General features: G+C 41.9%; 1 protein-coding gene across 2 annotated transcripts in view; it reads right to left on the bottom strand.

The window, feature by feature from the left end:
* The window catches only part of PC (pyruvate carboxylase), a 417,282-nt gene that overhangs the window by 254,267 nt on the left and 138,956 nt on the right, over positions 1-24,059 (bottom strand). For both annotated transcript variants that reach the window (XM_075837394.1, XM_075837395.1), the window contains exon 8: positions 18,612-18,730. In XM_075837394.1, coding sequence (XP_075693509.1) covers positions 18,612-18,730 — 119 coding nt within the window. The remainder of the gene's footprint in view (positions 1-18,611; positions 18,731-24,059) is intronic.

Below are 24,059 nucleotides of genomic sequence, written 5' to 3'. Positions count from 1 at the left end.
ATCTACGGAGGACTCTGCGGCAGCATCTACGGAGGACTCTGCGGCAGCATCTACGGAGGACTCTGCGGCAGCATCTACGGAGGACTCTGCGGCAGCATCTACGGAGGACTCTGCGGCAGCATCTACGGAGGACTCTGCGGCAGCATCTACGGAGGACTCTGCGGCAGAATCTACGGAGGACTCTGCGGCAGAATCTACGGAGGACTCTGCGGCAGAATCTACGGAGGACTCTGCGGCAGAATCTACGGAGGACTCTGCGGCAGAATCTACGGAGGACTCTGCGGCAGAATCTACGGAGGACTCTGCGGCAGAATCTACGGAGGACTCTGCGGCAGAATCTACGGAGGACTCTGCGGCAGCATCTGCATTTAGCGACACTTAAACTGGAAAGCTGGATTGTTGAAATAAGCACGTGGAGAAATATCTCAAATTTTAAACCTAGCGCTATTATTATAGTAATATAGTGTTATAGTAGTTCAAATAACTAATTGATTAACAATAATTTTGTATTGTATCAAATTTGAAAGTAATGCGGCCCGTCAACTTCCCATTTTTTCTATATGCGGCCCACTTACCCGGCCGAGTTTGAGACGCCTGGTTTACACAAACCCTTTAAAGATTGACAAGTTAATGTTTATCCACTAATCCGGCACAAAAAAAAGTCATTGATCTAATTAATGGACATGTGCGCCAAATGTGGATTGGTAAGAAAAAACTATTTTGCTTCAATTGTCAAGACTCACATTACATGCTGCACTACACTAAATGTGTTAGTGTAGATGATAGATTGCGAAGCATAAAGAAAATAATTAAAATCAGAATCACGGCCATTTTCTGCCTTCTGTTAATGGATTGTGTCACGGCTATGAGGTTTGTGGACCCACTAGACCGCTCCGCCGTAGCGGAGTAGCAGCTGGCTAAACAATAGTCAATGAAAATTTTTAGGACAAGAGTACCTAGAAAGAAGATTTGGCAGACAATTGGCGTGGCAGACAATTGGCATGGCAAACACTTGGCACAGTGGATGAACTCGACTCAGACACTAGACTTCACACTGGAACAAACAATTACTGGATACGGGATACAGCATATGGGAACACAGGATACAACTAAGGAACCATTTGCAAACAAACATGGGAAGACAACAACACTCAGGAAAGGTGTGTAGGGATTGGACAGGGACTAAGTTAAAGGCTGGCCCTTTAAGACAGGGGAGTCACAGCAGGAGGAGCGAGCGGCTACAGTTCACTGGTCTGCGCTCGCTGGTCATTACAGCACCCCCCCCCATACACCCCCTCTTCTTAGGTCCAGAGTGTGAGAGAAATCTGGAGGCCTGGAGCATCCACAATCTCTTCAGGCACCCATGACCTCTCCTCAGGAGCAAACCCTCTCCAGTCCACCAGGTAGAAGGTACTCGCTCCTACCCTCTTGTAATCCAGAATCTTTTACTTCAAAGATGTCAGAAGAACCACAGGAAGCAACTGTAGAACGAGGGGATTTGATCGGTTCAGGACCACAGGATTTAGGAGGGACACATGGAAAGAGTTGGGAATTTTGAGGGTAGGAGGTAGCCGAAGCTTATAGGACACAGGGTTTATTTGTTGCAAAATTTCAAAGGGGCCGAGGAATCTGGGAGCGAATTTGTGGGAAGGGATTTTCAGACAAATGTTTCTGGAAGACCACCAGACCTGGACTCCAGCAGAAAACTCAGGGGGAAATTTTATTTTTCGATCTGCATATCTCTGCCTGAACAATCGTGGACTTTGTTTGCTGCCGGATGTGAAGAAAACCTCAGAACGAAGCTATGGCTGCCGGCACTTGAGACGTAGCTGGCACAGGAAGAGAAACACGTGGATGTTGACTGTACACAATGAAGAATGGCGAAGAAGCAGTAGATTCACTAGTATGATTGTTGTATGAGAATTCGGCCAATGGCAGAAGCGATAACCGATTGTCTTGTTGAACTGAAACAAAATGACGAATGTAATTTTCAAGTACCTGGTTGATCAACTTTCAACTTGGCCATTAGACTGCGGATGATAAGCGGAAGAAAAGTCAAATTTTCACATCCAAAAGTCTACATAGGGTCAGATGTGGAGCAGAGGGAAGGCCAATTAAAGGGACAACATGTGCCATCTTGGATAAGTGATCCACCACGACCCAGACTGTAGTACATCCAGTAGGAGAGAGGTCAGTAATAAAATTCATGGTGATGTGTGGCAAGGGAGTATCAGGAGAAGGCCAGCAGGTTTAAAATGAGTAGCCTTGTTCTGGGCATAGTTCGAACAGGAAGAAACATAGTCCAAGACATCTTTAGGTAGTGTGGGCCACCAGTAGTGACGAGCAATAAAGTCCTGAGTTTTACGGACACCAGAGTGCCCAGCCAATTTGGAATTATGTCTCCAGCGGAGAATTCTTCTCCTGTCAGCAAGACGGACAAAAATCGTCCCAGGAGGAATGTCCTTGATTTGCAGAGGGTTAACAGCAATAATCCTAGAAGGATCAAAAACATGTTGAGGACTTTCTTCTAAATTGGTAGTCTCAAATAACCTGGACAGGGCGTGGGCCTTAATGTTTTTGTCTGCAGGGTGGAAATGAAGCAGGAATTGAAATATGGCGAAGAACAGTGACCATCTGGCTTGACGAGAGTTCAGTAGTTGTGCAGACTGCAAATATGTGAGATTCTTGTGATCCGTGAAGATACTGATGGAATGAGCAACCCCCTCCAACAGGTGTCTCCCCTCTTCTGTGGCCAACTTGACAGCGAGTAATTCCCGATCCCCAATGGAATAGTTGTGCTCTGCAGGAGAGAAGAGTTTGGAGAAAAAAAAACACAGGACAGTGCTTTACCCTTGGAATTCTTTTGAAACAGGAGTGATCCAGCACCAATGAAAGAGGCGTCAACCTCCAATGAAAACTATTGAGTCACATGAGGATGATAAAGAACGGAAGCAGAAGTTAAGGCGGTCTTGAGGTTGGAGAATGTCGAATCTGCCTCAGGGGTCCAGTCTTTTCACTCCCTTCTTGGTAAGAGCTGAGATGGGAGCAGTAAGAGACAAGAAATTTGGGATAACCGGACGATAAAAATTAGCGAATCCTAGAAATCTCTGGATGGCTTGGAGACCTTGAGGACTTGACCATTCCAAGATGGACTTCACTTTTTCCGGATCCATTTGTAAACCATGATCATAGATAATATAGCCCAGGAAGGGTATAGATTTTCTTTCAAATACACACTTCTCAAGTTTAGCAAATAAGCGGTTACCCCTTAACCGCGACAGGACTTAGCGAACATGTTTCTGATGCTTCGTCAGATCAGGTGAGTAGATCAAGATGTCGTCCAGATAAATCACCACACAGACATACAGAAGATCACGGATGATGTCATTCACAAACTCCAGAAACACTGCTGAAGCTTACAAAGGGCATTACCAGATACTCGTAGTGACCGTCTCCGGTGGCGAATGCGGTTTTCCCTTTATTTCCCTTGTGAATACGGATCAGGTTATAGTCCACACATAGGTCCAGCTTCGTGAAAATCTTGGCTCCACGAATCCTGTCGGGGAGCTCGGAGAAAAGCAAGGGGTTCCTGTGTATTACCATGATTAGGTTTAAAGACATCCGCGTAATTAGAATATTGTGGAGGTAGTCCAGTCAAAGACAGAGGTAGTGGAGAAAGAACAGGACGAACCTGAGGCAAACAGAAGTGAAGACATCGGGGTTCCCATTGGAGGACCTCTCCTAAAATTCTAATTAAGGACTGGAGCATGCTGGCGAAGCCACGGAAATCCCAACAGGAGGGGGTTTATAGCTTTGGATAGAACATAGAAAGTTATTAAATCAAAATAGAGGACTCCTATCTGTAGTCTCAGAGGTTTGGTGATAGACAAGATAGGGTCTGGCAGAGGTTGTCCAACAACAGAAGCAACCGCCAGAGGTTTCTCCAGAGGAACAGTGGCCAACTGGAGACGGTTCACTAAATCCTGCTGGATAAAGTTTGCAGCTGCTTCAGAATCCAAGTAAGCAGGTACAGAGTGTGATCCTTCACTGGCGACGATAGACACAGGAATAGAAAGTCTTGGAGATAATTTAGTAGTCGAGGTAGATTCACCTAGGATTGTCTCTCCACTCAAGCCTAGGTGCTGGAGTTTCCCGGCGTTTGAAGGCATTGCCGCACAAAATGTCCCTTGTGACCACAGTACAGACACAACCAAGTCGAACGTCTACGTTGCTGTTTCTAGTCAGACAGTCAGAGTCTGTCTACCTGCATTGGCTCCTCCAGAGGTGCAACAGGACAGGGCATTAGAGGCCTTTGAAATTTGGGTGCCAGTCGACAAGACATATTCTCTTGGCAAACTTCCAGAGTGTGCTCTTGAATCCTCATATCGATCCGGGTTGCCAGGAGTATTAAGGCATACAAGGTAGAAGGAAGCTCTCGAGATGCCAGTTCATCCTTTATATGAGAGGCAAGTCCCTGCCAGAAAGTTACCACTAAGGCCTCCTTATTCCAAGCCAGCTTTGCTGCCAGCATACAGAAGTGGATGGTGTACTCCCCTACAGTTGATTCCCCTTGATTGAGGGTCAGCAGTGAGGCAGCTGCAGAGGATGTTCAGGCAGGTTCTTCGAGCACTGTACGGAAAGTCTCTAGAAACAGTGGCAAATCAGAGAATTCCGGACTCTCTTGTTCCAGGATGGGGTTCACCCATGCCAGGGCTTTGCCAGAGAGGAGAACAATAAGAAAAGCGACCTTGGCCTCATCAGAGGGGAAGAGATGGGCACGTAACCTGAAGTGGATCGTACACTGGTTGATAAAGCCTCTATAGGCCTTAGGATCCCCGTCGCAGCGAGGAGGTAGGGGCACCTAAATTACAGACCCAGGGCAGGCAGGAGGGATAGCAGGTGGTGGATTAGCAGAAGCAGCCAGAGGAGGTACAGAAGTAAGCTCTCAATGGGTAATTATGGAGTTTACAGCCTATAAGAGCTGATCCCGGCAAGCCCGGAGGTCACATGTATACTTGCATCATCTGGACCGCGGTTCTGGGTTGATCAGCGGGATCCATGGCCTGAGAGTACTGTCACGGCTATGGGGTATGTGGACCCACTAGGCTGCTCCGCCGTAGCGGAGTAACAGCTGGCCAAACAATAGTCAATGAAAGTCTTTAGAACAAGAGTACCTGGATAGAAGATTTGGAAGACACTTGGCATAGCAGACACTTGGTGTGGCAAACCCTTGGCACAGATGGCACTTGGCACAAAGAATGAACTCGGATCAGACACTAGACTTCGCACTGGAACAAACACAATTACTGGATACAGGATATGGGAACACAGGATACAACTAAGGTACCATTTGCAAGCGAACATGGGAAGACACAACAACGCTCAGGCAAAGTGTGTAGGGATTGGAGAGGGACTAAGTTGCAGGTGCGCACGCTGGCCCTTTAAGACCAGGGGCAAGAGCGCGCGCACCCTAGGAGTCACAGAAGGAGAAGCGAACAGAGTGTGGCGGCGTCTGAGGGGGGAGACGCCAGCTAGAGTTCACTGGTCTTGCTATTGCGGCCGCTGGAGGGTGTGACCATATGACAGATTGCTTGTAATTCGAAAAAACTATAATAAATCAATAACATAGCAACAACGGTTTAAACAGAATATCTAGTATGCTTAATATTGATTTCTTCCTGAAAAGCATTAACAATCTTTTAAATAGGGTACTCTAATGCAATTGATGTGTTGCTATCTTACAAAATAGAATTACTGAATTCAAAGCAAGGCACCTAAAATAGCAGAACTATGCTCTTGTCCTGCCGCTTTTATTATTCATCTGAAAATCTGCTTTCATATATATTGCAGACAGTCTGTATTAATTTTAAATGAAACACACATTTATTATAAATACATTTTGCCACAATGTGGATTTAAAATTGCTTCTGAAAGGAAAGAGGTTAATCCAGCATGAACTTTAAGAAAAACAGTGTTGTGGGCAAGTCAGCGAGACAGAAATTTCAAAGCAAGGTTAAGATGGAGATTCACATCAAAGGAAGTCTTATGTAATATACGGAGACGCAGTTAGAGGCGTCTCTTGTTAGAGTGAGGCGACCTTATGCCAATATATTTTTAAAAAAATAAGTATTTGCCTCAAGTAAACAAAGCGACCCAATGACTGGTTTAAATCAGAATTCCGGATAAAAATGAATTATTTTAACCACCCGACCTCAGAGAGCATGGTGACTGCTCTCACTATCTGTTTTAGGATAAGGAGAATATTCTCTAAGGCTCTAAGTGAAGCTTCAAACTGATGAGACTGTGAAGGACACAGTACAGGGACATGTCCTTAGAATATACATGGAATATACATAGAATTACAATGAAGGGGCCATAGCGCTGCTGTAATGATTTCCAATGCACAGTGTACTCTCGTTCTCCCCATCGGACCCTTGGTCCCAGAGTTCGGACCCCTTCCAATCAAAATGTTATGGCATTCTCCATAAATTAACAATTCTGAAGTACCTTTTCTTAGAACTTGTGCCGTTCCCCTAGGATTCCTCCTAAAAATTTGTAAATACATTGACAACTCATTCCCCTCTGTCAAAAGGGTGTTTCTCTGCAGTGTCAGACTGTGTAGATACACAGGTCCTCTTTAAGAGGTTTACACTTAAAATTCCTCTAAATGCAATTTTTAATCCGTACTTTTAGCCTATTTAAGACTTTTTCCCAAATAGCTGTATAATTTCCCTATATGCATCCATGCTGAAAAAAAGAGCGAGAACCTTATTGGGTCATGTGCAGCAAAAGGCGTTATAATACTGCATGATCTACAGTACTTATGCTATAAATCATGAATGGTTTAGGCCTAGTTCACTTCATCCTAAATGGCCTACGTCTTACCTATATGCCGGGAAAAGATTCCGATTTATAGGTTAAATGTAGGTTGTTACGGATGCCTAATCGTGGCATCCATCACCATAGACTATAACGGTATACATTAAACGTATACGTCATGAGCCTGTGACGTTTTCCATACATTGTATACATTGCCAAAAGTATACAACACTATTCCATACTTCAATAAAAAGGCATACTAGCGTACAACAGCCTGACAGAGGCCAAATGGACACTCTTTTGGCCTCCATCACACGAATGGAGCCATATGGATATTTTTAGTGTGTACGTCAAGAGCTTTCCTGGCGTACACGCTAAATGTGGGGCACGTGAAGGGGGCCTTAGGCTGGAATCACACACGCAGTTTTTGATGCAGTTTTTTTGAGCCAAAGCCAGGAGTGGATTAAACAGGAGGGAATAGTATAAGTCCTTCCTTTATACTTCCAATTCTTTTTGAACCCACTTCTGGCTTGGGCTAAAAACTGTACCTCAAACTGCATGTGTGATCCAGCCTAAAGAATAAATCCCACAAATACCTAACAATGTTACGATTAAAAAGTTTTCGTTTAACCGCAGGAGAGTTCCATTAACAACATGCAAAGATACTGGGACTGTGTGTCCTTTACAGAAAATAAGCCAATGGATATTTCTTGCTTATATAAATGAACACTGACTGAGTTCCAAATTCTGTATTAACCAAAATGTCTTCCTTCAGTTATTTTATGCAGTCATCCAATGCAGGGTCATTAAGAACCAGAGTAATGAGTTTTAGATTCCTCTTTAACTCAAAAGATGTGAAGTGATAAAATCATGCCTGTCCCCTTAATCTTTTTTGGGAGAAATGGAAGAGCAATTTACATTGCCATGGCCTGCTGAGCAGAGAGGCAACGTGTCCCTTACACTTATAATTAAGCAATAACGCGCGCATATATATATATATATATATATATATATATATATATATATATACACACATATATAAAAACAAGATTTCTTCCAAAACCCTTGGAGCACTTGGGCTCCAATTTATGGCTGGAGAATCGATGCTTTCACATGGGACAAATCACCTCTAGTCTTCTACAAGAAGAATGAGAAGCCGAAACATCATATAATAAATGAAAAGCAGACACCAATATTTTCAAAGGGAAAAAAACAATTAAATTAGAAAGAAAAAAGCAAATATAGAATTAAAGGGCTAATCCCATATTATAACGTGATAGCATATTGCTAAATTAAGCCATCAATTTATGATTTATGGGGGTTAAATCAATATGACTCTACCCTGGGCACCCTCTGTGCAGGAAACTGCATCCTGACCGCATGCAAGCTTAGAAAGGGACGCAACAGCGCTACTGCCTTGTCATTTTCAGGATCAGTGGGGATCCCAGAGATCAGACTCCCAGTTTAAAAAATGACTTCATAAGATTTTAATGACCCTTTAAACTTAGTCCTACATGATGAATAATAAAATACAGATATATACATCCAAGAGGATGATTAATGAAATTGTGTAAGCGGTGGTCCAAGGAAAGTAACCAAACGTTGCTATTCATACAATATAACACTTGACGTGAGCCTGGTAGTAGCAGCTCATGGCGGTTCCTTCCACGATGCCATCAAAAACTGAAGCATGATGCAGAACTATTGCTTGTAAATTCTCCAGCCCAATCATGAGGATGTCTGCCAGACACCAATAACAGAGTTGTTAGACGCCTATAGAAATAGAATAATCTTTAGTATATAGGAATCATATTATATAATGCAAATCAAATGACTGAGGACCACCATTTACAAGTGTAGTTCTTGGTTGTTACTCTGCATGTGCACGTGTTTACCGCCTACGGGGCGCTACATATTGCGGCATAAAATGACTGCGATGTCATAAAGCATAGCTCTGTGAACATAGCGTCTGGGTGGATGTTGCTGCGTAAACGCAGTGGGAGAAGTTTGGTCAAACAGAAAGCAGCTGCTAAGGATATGGATGATAGCCAACAAGTCAAAAAAGAATGATACCTCTCAGATCTGGCAGTTCACAGGTCGCTGCTGCCTCCAGGCTCACTCACTCGGATGCCAGAAGTAGATACTGGGACACAGATTATTCCTGTGATCTCCAGCAAGCTGGAATGTTCTAGAACTATGAACTGCCTTTTACACATTGGCAACATTTTATTCTACTTACACTCTGATACTGAATGTACTGCAGTGTAATATGTGATAGGAGGATTATCTGGAGTATTCTTCAAATGGTTAACGAGGAACCAACAAGGAAACAATACAAGAGGACCTTTTTTTGGAACTCTGCATGGTGACGTTTCCCTGTTATTCCTCCTGGAAACGTATAAATAAATTGAATAAATGGACGTTAGCATATTCTGAGAATGTCCAATCAGCTCTATAGGGACACACCCTTTAAACAAGCGGAATGGTAACTGTAGCGAATTTATTCATACATTTCAAGGAAGAATAATACAAGAATAGAATGCAGAGTTCTAAGAAAAGATGTGCGAGAAATGTTATTATTATTTATCTTCATAAACTTCAATTTCAGGAGAGAGAAAAAGTCTGCTTTCACGTAATGGGGGAGCTGGTGTGGATTATTCGTAAACAGATCATTCAAAGCAAAAAAGTTGGTTTGTCATTGCCAAAATGGAATAAAAACGTAATACATGATCATAAGAATAGTTTTCAAACTTGTTAGGTCAGACTTATTTTTTTTGTCTTGACATACAAGTGCCTAACTTAAAAGCAATGCTAGTACTCCCTCACTAAACTGAAGAAGTCGGGTCACAGTTGAAACGCGCGTTGGCATGTTTTTTTTCGTTTTCTGACCCATTGTGAATCAGCAGCTCATCTCACTTCCCAAACTAGTTATGTAATACTAGATAATACCAAACACTCATCTAGTACCATTCTATGATACGGAGGAAGGAAAAGCAACTCTCTTATCACTTCCTGTGACCACTCCAAAGCTTTGTTCCCATCTGCGTCAGGCCTCCGTTCCGACTGAGCTTTCCGTCGGAATGGAGCCCTAATTGCCAAACTGAAACCGCAGGTTTCCGTTTCCATCACGATTGTCGACTATGGTATTCATCCCGTCAAAACGATGGAACCCTTGCTCAACGGAGACAAACTGAAACCATTGGCACCGGTTCCGCCACCATTGAAATCAATGGTGATTGAAACGGAAACCTTCCACTGAAAGCTCAGACGGAACGGAGCCCTGACGCAGATGTGAACGGATCCTAAGAAAGCGGCGGGGAGTTACGCTGGATTAGAAGTGCAGAATACTAGTGGTAGAAGTGCTATATGTAATATTCATCTCTGAACTACATGTTACATATTTAATAAAACTACATAAAAGGTTAAGTGACTTTGAAAAAACATTGCTTTGAATATTTGTTTACTGGCCCAAAGTTACATATAGCATAGTCCAGAGCTGAAGTTCTAATTCTTCAGACTGCAGAGGAGAAATGTCCCAGCATTCCTTGGTGGTTCAATGTCTAAATGTGCTCTGGTGATTTGTATAGGGAAAGTGTCTATACACCAGGAACCACTGGTCTCGGTTTACAGTGTCACCCAATGTGTCCCTGCATCCAATGTGTTTACAAGTCATCCAATGTGTCCCTGCCTTTTTGAAACAATTTATCAGGAATATTCCTTAGGGGCTCTGCCCCTGTTGAGACTACATAGCATGCAAATAATCTGCTTTATAAGGTATTCTACTCTGACAGCTGACTGGCCAGTCGTGAGACCACACATTCAAAGCGGAGCGATAGTAGACTAAGTATTGGCAAAACCCTTTTATAAACAAGTTCTATCTTGTTTAGCGACAGGTCAACCTCTTAACCCCTTAATACCGAAGGTATTTTAAACCTTAACCCCTTCGGGACTGAGCCTTTTTTTTTATTTTTTATTTTCATTTTTCACTCCCTACCTTCCAAGAGCCATAACTTTTTTATTTTTCCATCCATACAGTGGTGTGAGGCCTTATTTTTTTCTGTGGGAGGAGTTGTATTTTCTATTGGCACCATTTAAACTACCAAATAATGTACTGGGAAACTGAACAAAAAATTCTTTGAGGGCTGAAATTGGAAAAAAAAAAAAAAATGATTCCTCCATTGTTTTTTAGGTTTCGTTTTTACGGCTTTCACCGTGCGGTAAAAACGTAACTTTATTCTGCGGCTCATTACGATTACGGCGGTACCAAATTTATATAGTTTTTTTTTAAATATTTTAGTACTTTTTACAAAGAAAAATATATATTAGTTAAAAAATTGTTTTGCTTCACCACATTCTGAGAGCCATAACTTTTTTATTTTTCCATCGATTGAGCAGAATGAGGGCTTATTTTTTGTGTGACAAGCTGTATTTTTTTATTGGTACCTAGAACTTTTTGATCACTTTTTATAAACAATTTTTGCACCACGAAGTTGCCCAAAAACTGATTCTGGCACTTTTTTTTTATGGCGTTCATTGCGCGAGTTAAATAATGGTATATTGTAATAGTTCAGACTTTGTGGATGCACCAAATACCAATTTTGTTTACTTTAGGAGGAAAAATAGGAAAACATTTTTCGTAACTTTTAAAAAAAATTTTTCATTACTAAAAACGTTCTTCATCTTTTACACGCAATCTATTAGTCCCCCTAGGGGACTTGAACCAGCGATCGTGGTATTGCAGTATATTGTAATTTTTACAGGCTTCGGTCAAGCGATTCACCACAGCATTTGAGGGGTTAAACTGCCACTAGTCCTGGGTGTCAGCTGTAAAACACAGCTGACACCCGCAGCGTATGGAGCAGTCTCAGCGCGTGAGAAGTTGTTGACATGCGTAGACTTGAAAATGTGGTTAATAAACAAAGTGATAAAAGGTATGAATGTTGTCCTTCTTCAGCAGCCCAATAGAAATAAACAGAGGTGGTCAAGCATGCGCACTACCCCTTCATAACTATGGGTCTCCCAGTAACGGCAAGGTAAGCTCGTTCTCGTGATTGCTGGGGGTTGCAGTGGTCGGACCCTGACCGATCAGGTATTTATCATCTATCCTGTCAAATGTGGGTTAAAATTTGATTATGGTGATCTGTGAGTGGACATGTTAGCGGAGATGCTGCGTCAGGACGTATTAGCGTCGTGAAGTCAGCCGCACCCTCCTACCCGCCCGCCAAACTGCCGGAGTTTAGTCTGTAGCGGGGATCTCGAAGGTGTTCGTACCACGTTGATCCACCGCTGATCATCCTCTCTGCCTCTGCCTGCGGACAACTCCCCCTGTAGAAAGGATTAGCTCCTATCGAATCTGGAGATTTCTTCTGAGGCTGCGTTCCCTCCCTCAGCTGCCTCCTCTCCTCCAGCCCTGTGAATTTCAACCAGCTAAAAGTTTATAGTAACTCCAAGATTGTGATGACCCTTGAGGAGACAAGAAGGTACGGCGGTCTTCATACAGGTTATATATGTGATGGAAAATCGTTTGCTTAACTTTATGTTTAATAGGGGCGAATTACTGTTTGCTTGGAACAATTGAGGGTTGAAAAATTCTCGGTCCATGTATTTCTATTGGCTGGGGGAGAACTCTGTTCAGGGGGTACCATCTCTCAGTTTGTGTAACACGGTTTGATTTCTCCTTGAAAAACCGGCAAAGTTGTTTGTCAATCCCATAGAGTGAGGTGTAAACAATGCTTACTGGAAGTTTACAGTCGTGGAGGGTAAAATTTTGCCTGATAAATTTGGATGACCACGATATAATACAGTCTGCTTTATCTATGTTATCGAACGATGCAGATACATTGTAGCCCACCTATTGCCTTTTTTTAGGTATTATCCATTTATAGCTATTTTCTGTGGCTTAAACGGCCCGTTACATCAAATGACTGCCTGTTGATATTCACCCACGCCATGGGATAATATGCCTTTTATTATTATTCATTGACTGTGGCCTGCAAGTGCCTGCTGTATTCAACAAACGAGGGGTTTTATCAACTCATCAATCCAGCGCTTGGTATTAGCTACCACCATATATACTGAATAGAAGTAACACTGTCAATCACTGCCACTGCTAACACCTGGAGCCAAAGACCTGTTTGTATCCTCACTGTACGCCCCATGCTAATGCGATCTCCGGGTGCAGGTGGTATTGGCAGCACTAGAAGTCAAACAATAAGGTAAAAGTAACCCCTCTGTTGGGGCAGAAGAAAAAGAACTGGTGGAAGTTGCTAGTAATGCAGCCGATAAGCTTCACATGTTCTCCAGGAAATCTCTTACTTTGTAGGATGTAAAAAATACTAAGCAAAAAATCAGAGGCTCAAAACCTGATGCAGCAAAGGGAAGGGACAAAACCCCAGATTTGAGTTCAAGCAGTAGTGAAGTCCTCACTACAGTTTCATTAGAGACTGATGCTTTGGAAATACAAGAGGCAGAGAGCCCCCTACATGAGGACCCATCCAAGAGATTCTTAAGGCCACGAAAGCCTGCAATGGCGCTATAAATATGTGTAATACTACCCTGAAAGATATGGCAGTGCAGCTGGGGAGTCTGAAGGAGGAGGTAGCCATCATGAGGATGGATATGGGCAAAATGAGGTCGGGCATCTAGGATAACACACAGAAAATCAAAACCCTGGAGAAATCTACTGGAGAGCACGAAAAGTCTATTAAGGCCATGTCTCATGAAATTACGTTTTACAGTCTAAAATGGAAGAAACGGAGGACAGGGCCAGGAGGAGCAACCTGAGGTTCCTGGGATTCCCTGAACAGGAGGAGGGTTCCTCCGTGGCTACAACCATATCAAGATTGATCACTGAGACTTTTGTCAGGGAGTCATTCTCAGAGATGCTACAAATTAAAAGGGCTCATAGAGTTAGATTGTGGACTAAAAACATTGGGGACACAGCAAGACCTATCATTGTAAAGTTCCTCTCGTTTGTGGATAAGAAGATTCTCAAAAAAACCATCTAGGGAAATGGGGCCTTGAAATACAATGATAATAGGATCTCAATTTACACTGATTTCTCTAGGGACACTCAGGAGGGAAAGGGCTAAAAGATAGGGAAAGAGGGGGGGGAAAAAGACAGAACAAAAAGTAAGAAAAAAAAAAGAATATTTTTTTTTTTTTAGAGGATTGAGGCAGAGAGCAAAAATAATAGAAAGACAGGGCAGGAGGGTAAGGGAAAGAAAAATAAAAGAATAAGTGAATAGAATGAAAAAGAATAGAGGAAAATGAAAAAATAAAAAAAGTTGGCGGCTGGAGTGGAGGGGATGCGGGGAGTGACATGGGGAAAAAATTTGAGATGATTTTAGGCAAAAATGCTTATGGGTGGGTAGGGTGGTGCAACTATTTTTGGTAGATTAATCAATGAGTTTAATTGGGTAGACATTTGGAGAGTAAACAAGGGCTCTACTAAGGTTTACTCATGTTACAATAAGTCACAGTGCACATTTTCAAGGATTGATGTAGCACTTTGTAATGTATTGGAGATCAAATATATTAAGGATAAACAGTATGGTATGAGAGAGTTGTCGGATCAAGCTGTATTGCTGTTGGAGGTAGAAGACAAACTTCGTAAATAAGGGTTCTGGAAAGTTAATCCCTATTGGTTAGAGGTTATTGACACTCACCACAAGCTTGAGGAGGAATTAAAATCCTTCTTTTACCTGAATGTGGGATCTGCTGATCTATTGGTGGTTTGGGATATGGGGCCTTTTTAAGGTCTCTTTTAAAAAAAAAACAATATCCATTGAAACGAAGAAAGACATTAAAGAGGCTCTGTCACCAGATTTTGCAACCCCTATCTGCTATTGCAGCAGATAGGCGCTGCAATGTAGATTACAGTAACGTTTTTATTTTTAAAAAACGAGCATTTTTGGCCAAGTTATGACCATTTTTGTAGTTATGCAAATGAGGCTTGCAAAAGTCCAAGTGGGTGTGTTTAAAAGTAAAAGTCCAAGTGGGTGTGTATTATGTGCGTACATCGGGGCGTTTTTAATACTTTCACTAGCTGGGCGCTCTGAAGAGAAGTAACATCCTCTTCTCTTCAGAACGCCCAGCTTCTGACAGTGCAGATCTGTGACGTCACTCACAGGTCCTGCATCGTGACGGCCACATCGGCACCAGAGGCTACAGTTGATTCTGCAGCAGCATCAGCGTTTGCAGGTAAGTCGATCGAGGGTGGTAAGTGGCTTGTCAAAAAGGTTAACAAAAAAGTATTCTAGTAAGAGAATTGGGCCTATCAGAAATAGGACAGGGGAATTAGTAGAGAATCAGGAAGGAATTAAAAGAACTTTTTATTGAGCTTTGTACAGAATTGTATACTGCAGGTTCCTCCAATAGTAGGTATGGAGGATTATATCTTGGAGTTAAAACTTCTGAATCTATCCCAGGAGAGTTTAGATACTTTGGAGGCACCGCTATCTTTGGGTGGTACAGGTGGACTGCCCGCAGAAATATTCCAAAGATATGGTTCTGTACATAGTTACATATAGTTAGTACGGTTAAAAAAAATACACGTCCATCAAGTTCAACCAAGGGATGGGAAAAAGGAAGGTAAAAATTTCTACACATAGGAGCAAATATGTTTTTGTTCTAGGAAATTATCTAAGCCTTTTTAAAGCCATTTACTGTAGCTACTGTGACAGCTCCTGCGGTGACTATTCCATAGATTCATAGTTCTCACAGTAAAGAAGGCTTGTCGCCTCTGCAGATTGAACCTTTTTTTCTCCAGATGGAGGGAGTGCTCCCTTGTTTTTTGAGTGGGTTTTACATGGAACAGGATTTCACCATATTTTTTGTATGTGCCATTAATATATTTATTTATTTATATAAGTTAATCATGTCATCTTTTTTCAAGGCTAAATAGGTTTTATTCTTTTAATCTTTCCTCATAACTTAGATTCTCAATGCCCCTTTTTAGCTTCGTTGCTCTTTGTATTTTTTCCAACTCCAGGGCATCCTTTCTATGAACTGGAGCCCAGAACTGAACTACGTATTCTAGATGAGGCCTCACTAATGCTTTGTAAAGTGGTAATATTATATCCCTGTCACGTGAGCCCATGCCTCTTTTAATACACGACAATATCAATCTCTAAATATTATGAAGAGGGGACAGAAATAACTGAACTAAGCTCTTTAAGAACTCTGGGGTGTAACCCATCTGGTCCCGGGGCCTTGTGCACATTTATTTTATTTAATTTAGCTTGGACCATATCTACATTCATCCAATTCAGTATATCAACTGATATATTAACAGCACTGGCATCGGCTACATCAGCTGCTCTTTCTTCTGTTGTATATACAGAGCTAAAGAACCCATTTAGTAACTCTGCCTTCTCTTGATCCCCTGTGACCAACTCACCATTACCACTATCTAGGGGTCCTACATGTTCAGACCTTGGCTTTTTTGCATTTATATACTTGAAGAATTTTTTGGGGATTTGTTTTACTATCCTTGGCCACCTGCCTTTCATTCTGTATTTTTGCTGATTTTATTAGCTTTTTACAGATTTTATCAAGCTCTTTATAATTTACAGCTGTACGGTCAGATTTTTATTTTTAAAATGCCCTTTTTTTGTCATGTATTGCCCTTTTTACAGAAGGTGTAAGCCATGTGGGGTTTAATTTTAGTCATTTATACTTGTTAGCTATAGGAATAAATTTTGCACTACAATTACCCAAAGTAGATTTGAAAATTACCCATTCATCATTTGTACCGTTATTTGACATTAGCTCTTCCCAGTCTATATCCTGAATTGCAGCCCTCATCCTGGGGAAAATGGCCTTAAATTAAGTGTTTTTGCCCTCCCAGCCTGTGTTTGTTTTTTACAGTATAGATAAAATATAACTATGTTGTGATCACTGTTACCGAGGTTTTCACGCACATTGACATTCCCAACAAGCTCTGCATTGTTTGTAATGACTAGATCCATCAGAGCCTCACCTCTAGTTGGGTCTTCCACAAACTGGCCCATAAAATTTTCCTGCAGTAGGTTGAGGAAATTTCTCCCCTTTCCAATGAGAAGTGTATGAGGCTGATTAGTCACCGATTGGTCAGCCTCATACACTCTTCTGCACAACACCCAGTTGGTAAAAAGTAAAAACACGCCCAGTTGTCCATTGAGAAACTCGTTAGCATAAATCTAAACTAGCTCATAACTTGCTCAAAAATGATTGTTTTTCAAAATAAAAACCACTGCTGTTATCTACATTACAGCGCCGATCAGATTATGTAGGAGATAGGGCACTTATAATCTGGTGACAGAGCCTCTTTAACAAAAGTTATGTTGATTTCATATGTTTTATCTTTGACCTTGGCTCCCATACGAAGCTTGCAGTGAAGGCACAGGGAGTGAGAAGGGAGGGTGGCAAATATGTGTGTGGGAAGGTCTCCCCCATCTTACGGGAACATTCTGCCCAAGAGAGATAAGGCCACCTGCAAACCTGATGTGTGAAGAATTATAATGATGTATCTGGGATGTATATTATGGTCTGCTATTGGCTGAATAACAAATATTGTCACTGTAATGACGGGGGTAGGGAAACGGACAAGTGAGCCCTAATCTACCCGCCACTCTGTCCCTGCCTACTTGCAACGACCCGCCCTAGGCGACGGGGTACAACTTGGCGGCGGTCCCTACGCTCAGTAAGTGCACGAGACAAACAGACAAGGGAACACAAAGCAAAGGGGCAGTTGCCCACGGCAACACCGTGAGCAACAAGAGTGGTGAACGAGCCGAGTCAAGCCAGGAGTGCACGAGGTACCAAACGCAGAGCAGGAGAGTAGTCAGAAAGCCAGGGTCAGTATGGAGCAGGATCAAATAGATAGAAGCTGTAGCTGGGCCAGGAAACCACACGAGAAGAATCACAAGCAAAGGAGGAACAGGAAAGGCAGGTATAAATAGACAGAGGGCGGGAGCTAGCTCCGTCTGGCCAGGCTGCGATAGGCTCTCCCACTCCTAAGCCTGCCATCCTGAGTGGTGGAAGATGGAGTCAGTCTCAGAGACATAGACTCAGGTGCAGACTGATTACCTATGGGAGTATCCACAGAAGTTGTGCCTGGCAGATCCTTTACAGTCACATTGTCTCTGATTGGTTAACCTCAAGCCTACACCCCTTCTGAATGATAGTATTATAGTTTGAGTTTGGAAATAAACCTTCAGAGGAGTATTTTGAGCGCAGCGTCTGAGTGTTTTCTTCTCCTCTCTCGATATATATAGGTATAAAATATCCTGATTAGGATGCTAGATAAAGTGCCTGGCCTGAGAGTCTCTTGGACTCTTCTAAATTTCAGTCTAATATATTTTGAGACATTGACGTCCATGACAGTACGAACTCTTTGTATAATACTTTACAGGATATTGAATTTTAAAAAATAATGATTATGGTAAAATCCTTTTAAATCTGGAGCTCTTTTTGGGTTGTACAAGTCAACAGTGTGAATTACAATGAATTTGTTTTGTCTTCTCGTGGATTTAATAATGCATGAAAAGTGAACTAAAACCATTGAGATGCCTGAGAAGACATTAATTCAGTAAAACATGAATTGTCCTGAAATGCTCTAGACAAAACTTCATTGTGTGCTAATTACATTACATTTACCACCTTAAAATTGGCATGTTAATCAAATTATAATCCCACATGTAGATGACATATGCCCACATTGCTTCAAGAACTGAAAACCTGTAACTTAATCTCAGAATATTCTACCATATAAAGGAACTACCTGCTGAAACCCAGAAAGTAGAACTTACTCTGTTATCTCTTCAGTCACGGTGTGTTCCACCTGCAGCCGAGAGTTGACCTCTATGAAGTAATGTTTGCCATGTTTATCCACAAGGAACTCAACAGTACCCGCATTTTCATAGCCAACCTGCAGACAAAGAACACGGTTCGAGTATTAGTACGAGTATTAAACAGTTTTATAGCAAAGTAGAGCAGACAAATAAGTCATTGGCACAGATATTGGCATTAGGACAATCAGAGAAGAACTTATGTAATGACATAGCGCTCCAGTTTATTCTATGGTAATTACATAAGGTCATAGTGCAGAGTACTACTATAAAGTGAAATGTAGGATGACAGCTCATCATTGAAACTGGAAATAATGTCCATCTCAAATCTGCTCTTTCCTCAGCCTGAAATCAACTAAAGAGCGTGTACATACCCACATAAAATCCTTTCTAGACTACTACAACATCCTCCCATGTGGCATCCCCTATAACACTCTTGCAACCCTAAATCTATCAACTCTGCCTCCGGTTAATCCACCTCTCCCTTAGTTTTCTAGCGCTTCTTATCTCTGCCAGTCCCCTCACTGGCTGCCCATCGCCCAGAAAATCAAACTGACAATGACATACAAGGAAGTCCACAATCTGTCCGCTCCATACATCCCTGCCCTAATCTCCCAATACCATCCCAAAAGCAATCTCTGGTCATTGCACACCTTTCTCTGCCGTCCTCTAGTCTGCTCCTTATATCCTCCCCTTCAAGATTTCTCATACTCTGGAACTTGCTGACCCAGCACATGAAATTCTCTCCCACCATTCAAAAGTCCTAAAAGCAATCTAAAAAACCCACGTCCTTAGAAAAGTTTACAACCTGCAAAAATCCTGTCTCCACTACACAACTATATAAGCAGCTTCTACCCTCACCGTCTGTCTCTTTCCTAATAAATTGTAAACGCTCTCGGGCAGGGCCCTTCCTCCTGTACCAGTCTGTCACTCAGTAAGCTCATGTTTATTGTATTTGTCATTATTATCATTTTTTTCATGCAATTAAACCCCTTTACATTTCATACGTAAAGTGCTAATCTACAAGAAAGGATAAAATGGTCTGCTTTCCGGAATATTCTTATCCTATATCAGAGATTAAAATTACTTCTTTTTTTTCCCCAGAAAGTAATATATAGTCATAAGGGACAAAGAGTGCTCATTCCCATTGATCTATTTCTCTCACGGAGGGATAGACTTTTATGACCTGTGTTGCCGGCTGTCTGAGTTCAGCTGTCTGAGTTCGGCTATCCATACCCAAAAATGAAAAGGTCACATGTCTGTAATTGCCAGATCTGGCAATATGCCCAGGCTAACAACTACAATGTAGCAAAAGTTTAACATTTAGGCTACGTTCACACTAAAGTAATATACGTTTACCTCTCTTCCGTCAGTGGGAGAGAGGATCGAAAGATTAAACGTAAAGCCACGGTTCTGTTAGAATTACCATTAATTTCAATTCTTTTGTTTCCGTTGCTTTCCGTTTGTCTCTGTTCGCTAGGTTTCCGTTTTTTTTTTTACGTTAGCAAAAGTCTGCAGAACTTTTGTTTCTGTAAAAGAAAACGGAAACCTAGCGAACGGAGACAAGTGAAAAGCAACAGAAACAAAAGAATTACCATTGAAAACAATTGTAATACTAACGGAATCGTTGCTTTCCGTTTAATTTTTCGGTCCTCTCTTCGTGTGACGGAAGAGAGGTAAACGTATACTAACGGTAGTGTGAAAGAAGCCTAAGTTCGGCAGAGGAAAAACAGTATAAGTATTAAATCAGTTAGAATCCATTAAATATAACATTCAATTAAAACCTGGGCAAATGTTATGTACATTACTGCAGAACGTGAATATACTCGATCCTGACAACATCTATTGCATCATCAGTGCCACAGATCTGTCAGCTTAATATGTTCCCTTGTAGCTACAGGTCCTTATTACTAGTAGCCAAAACAGTACAAAAGAAAATGTTGTGCTGTTTGGCTAATAGGAGCGCTGAAAGAATACAGCAGACTCCTAGGTATGAGTCTGGCGTATTCATGAGAAGAGCTCTTCCTCGCACCGATCTGCGGTGACTAACTGGTGGAGGCAGGGGCGCTCCCCTCATGAACACAGCGGACTCATACCGGTCAGCGCACTATATTCTTTTAATGCTCTTATTAACCCAACAGCACAACATTTTGTGTGCAGTTTTTGCTACTAGGAGTACGGACCTATAGCTTTAAAGGGTAACTAAACTTTCCAAAAACTTCTGACATGTCAAAGTGACATGTCAGAAGTTTTGATCGGTGAGGCTCCGAGCACTAAAACCACCACCGATCACTAAAAGAAAGTGGCAGAAGCGCTCGGGTGAGCAGTCTTACACCTGCTGCATTTATTTTACTCACCTGTATCTGGAAAGTAAGGGCCATCCCATTGGTGCGACCATATTTAAATACACATCTCTGACTCACTGGCGCCACACCCAGACGAAGGCTTCCAGCCGAAACGCGCGTCGGGGAGGGACGCCAGGCAGCCATCTCATCCCATCATGGGTAAGGTGTTTCTGTGCATTACCATTGCTCAGCATTATTTATGTATTTTTTTCCTTTTAAATAAGTCTGTCTGTTATATTTTTTCTATGTACATGTTTGACTCCTTCAAGGTGGTGATAGATTGGGGTTGTTCCCCATTGACATTGTTGCTTACTGGGATCTATTTGGCTTATTGTGTAGATTACATAATTTTTTTGCTGCCTGGTGTCTGCTTTTTACACTGTGGGAATCATCTCTGAAGTTTTATTTCATGTTAAACATATACTTTTTTAATGTTTTTCCGTGAAAACCCACCAAAAGTGACCCCATTTCAGAAACTACAACCCATAAGGAATTTATCTAAGGGTGTAGTGAGCATTTGGACTCCACAGGTGTGTCATAGAAGTTATAAACATTGGGCTGTGAAAATGAAGAAATGCATTTTTTCAACATTTTCTATTTATACAAAGGGTAATAATAGAAAAAGCACACTATAATTTTTTACACAATTTCTCCTTAACATGGCAATACTCCATATGTGGTCGTAAACTGCTGTATGGGCAAACAAAGGGGCACAGAATGGATGGAGCAACATTTCAGCACAGATTTTGCTGGAATATTTCTCGGGCGCCATGTTGTGTTTGTAGAGCCCCTGAGGTACCGTACAGTGGAAACCCCTAATAAGTTAACCCCCATTTCGGAAGCTACACCCCTCAAGGCATATATCTAGAGGTGTAGTGATCATTTGAACCCCACAGGAATTTGATGCAAACATTAAAAAAAAATTGAACATTTTTTTCACGACTAGGCCGTTTCAGTGCCCAATATGTTGTGCCCAGCTTATGACACTGGAGATACACACTCCATAGTATTTTAGCATGTTCTTCTGGGTACGGCAATACCAACATGTGACCATAATCTGTTGCCTGGGAACACAAATAGGCTCCAAAAAGAATAACCACCATTTTGCTTTTGGATTTTGCACAGATGTTTTTTGGGTGCCAGGTCACATTTGCAGAGGCCCTGATGTACCAGTACAATGGAAACCCCAGAGAAGTGACCCCATTTTGTAGCCGGTGTAAAAATAAAATTGAGATTTTTTTCTTCCTCACAAATGTGTCCTTTATAGTCCATTTTTCTTTGTATCCAGTACACGAAACTAAGGAAATGTACCCCAATGTTTAGTTTGCGGTTTCTCTTGTTCAAAATTACCCCACCTTAGGCCATAATCTGATCTTTGCCAACATGGTGGGGCCTTAAAGCAAAGGAATACCCTGTAGTTTTCAGGATATAGCTTGAATGACTTATAGGCCTCACTCCACACTTAGTGGATTTAAGCTGGCAGAACAATGTAACACCACCAGAAGTGACCCCATTTTTAAAATTTGATCTTGAAAGTATTCATTTAGGGGTATAGGGATTATGTTGACCATGTATTATTAGCCGGAATTATGGCAGAGCATAAAACTGAAGCCTTGTAGCTTTTTGGCCCTCGTTCGATGAATTCCAGGCTCAATTTGTTTGCAGACTTTCTAAAGTGACAGAGCCGAAAGTATTCATCTAGGGGTATAATTAAATGCTTTGTTTTATTTAAGATATAATTCCAATTTTTAAATTGACAATAATGGGGCTGTGCTGCAAGTTAAGCGACTGCAACCGTGGTTTTGCTGGGTGGAGCGAGTGTGCAGTAAAGTGTGATTTTGCCGATAAGTGCATAGATAAACAAAGGGCCATACCCTCTGATAACTGTATTTGGGAATATTGTACTTTTATTTGCATTGCTGTTTTGTTTGCATTATTATTTTGAATGCATGTGGTGAGATGAAGTTATTTTTCAATGGGTAAAAAAAAAAATTATGTTTAAATTGCTGCACCTGGGCCTTGTTTGCTGGCTGTGCTGAAAGTTAAGAGACTGCAAGCGAGGTTTTGCTAAGTGGAGCGAGTGTGCAGTACAGTGCGATTTTATAGATAAGTGCATAGTTTAACAAAAGGACATAGAAAAATAAGGTTTGTTAAATTTTCTGTGTGCATTGTTGTGTATTCTGTACTAAAATATTATAATTAATAAGTATTTTAATTGTTACTATACTGTGTTTCCCCATTTAAAAATGTGCTCCATAGACAATGCTACCAGGAGCCTAAGTATTGGATCCAAATATGCAGCTTGCAACAGTTAGGCGACATTCACACGAGCGTATCAGATTCACGTGTGTGAAAAAAGCACGTGAATCTGGTCCGTTATGCAACAGTGTGCTTTGTGAGGGGCGTACGTTATTCACGCACTCGCAAAGCACATCTTTTTTTAATATTATTTTCAATTGAATTGATGCATAAATCACACACAGCACACTGCTGCATGTGTGAATGGCCCCATTGAAATCAAAGGGTCAGTGTGCTGTGCGTGATTTTCACGCACAGCACATGGACGAGTTTTACACTCGTCTGAATGAGCCCTTAGGAGCATTACAAACCTGGAGAGGAGTTTAGAGCTCACTGAGCAAGCACTTGCCGAAGCCAGCGAGGAGGTGGTGGGTGGAGGCGGGCAAGCTCAGGATCCTCAGTTTAGTAGATGGGTAACAGTTAGAGGAAATGGTAGGGGAAAAAGTGACAGGGAGGCTAGTCCTAAACTGGAACAACCTAGTAAATATGCCTGTTTGGCTGATATTAGGGATGCAAGTTCAGGGACAGCATCACCACAGCAGGGACTGCTGTAGGAAGGATGGGAGTAGGAGGGCAGCAAAGGTCAGACAGATGCTGGTGGGGATTCTATTTTTAGGCGGAAAGATAGGGTCATCTGTCGCCGAGACTGTGAATTCTAATTAGTGTGTTGTCTGCCGGGTGCTTGGGTTCGGCATATTGCAGATCGAATAGACAGATTGCTGGGTGGGGCTGGGGAAGACCGAGCGGTCATGGTACACATCGGTAA

The sequence above is a fragment of the Rhinoderma darwinii genome, chromosome 9, assembly GCF_050947455.1.
Source record: "Rhinoderma darwinii isolate aRhiDar2 chromosome 9, aRhiDar2.hap1, whole genome shotgun sequence".
Classification (NCBI taxonomy): Eukaryota; Metazoa; Chordata; class Amphibia; order Anura; family Rhinodermatidae; genus Rhinoderma; species Rhinoderma darwinii.
The sequence above is the reverse complement of the archived record's forward strand: the minus strand, read 5'-3'. Positions and strand labels throughout refer to the sequence as shown.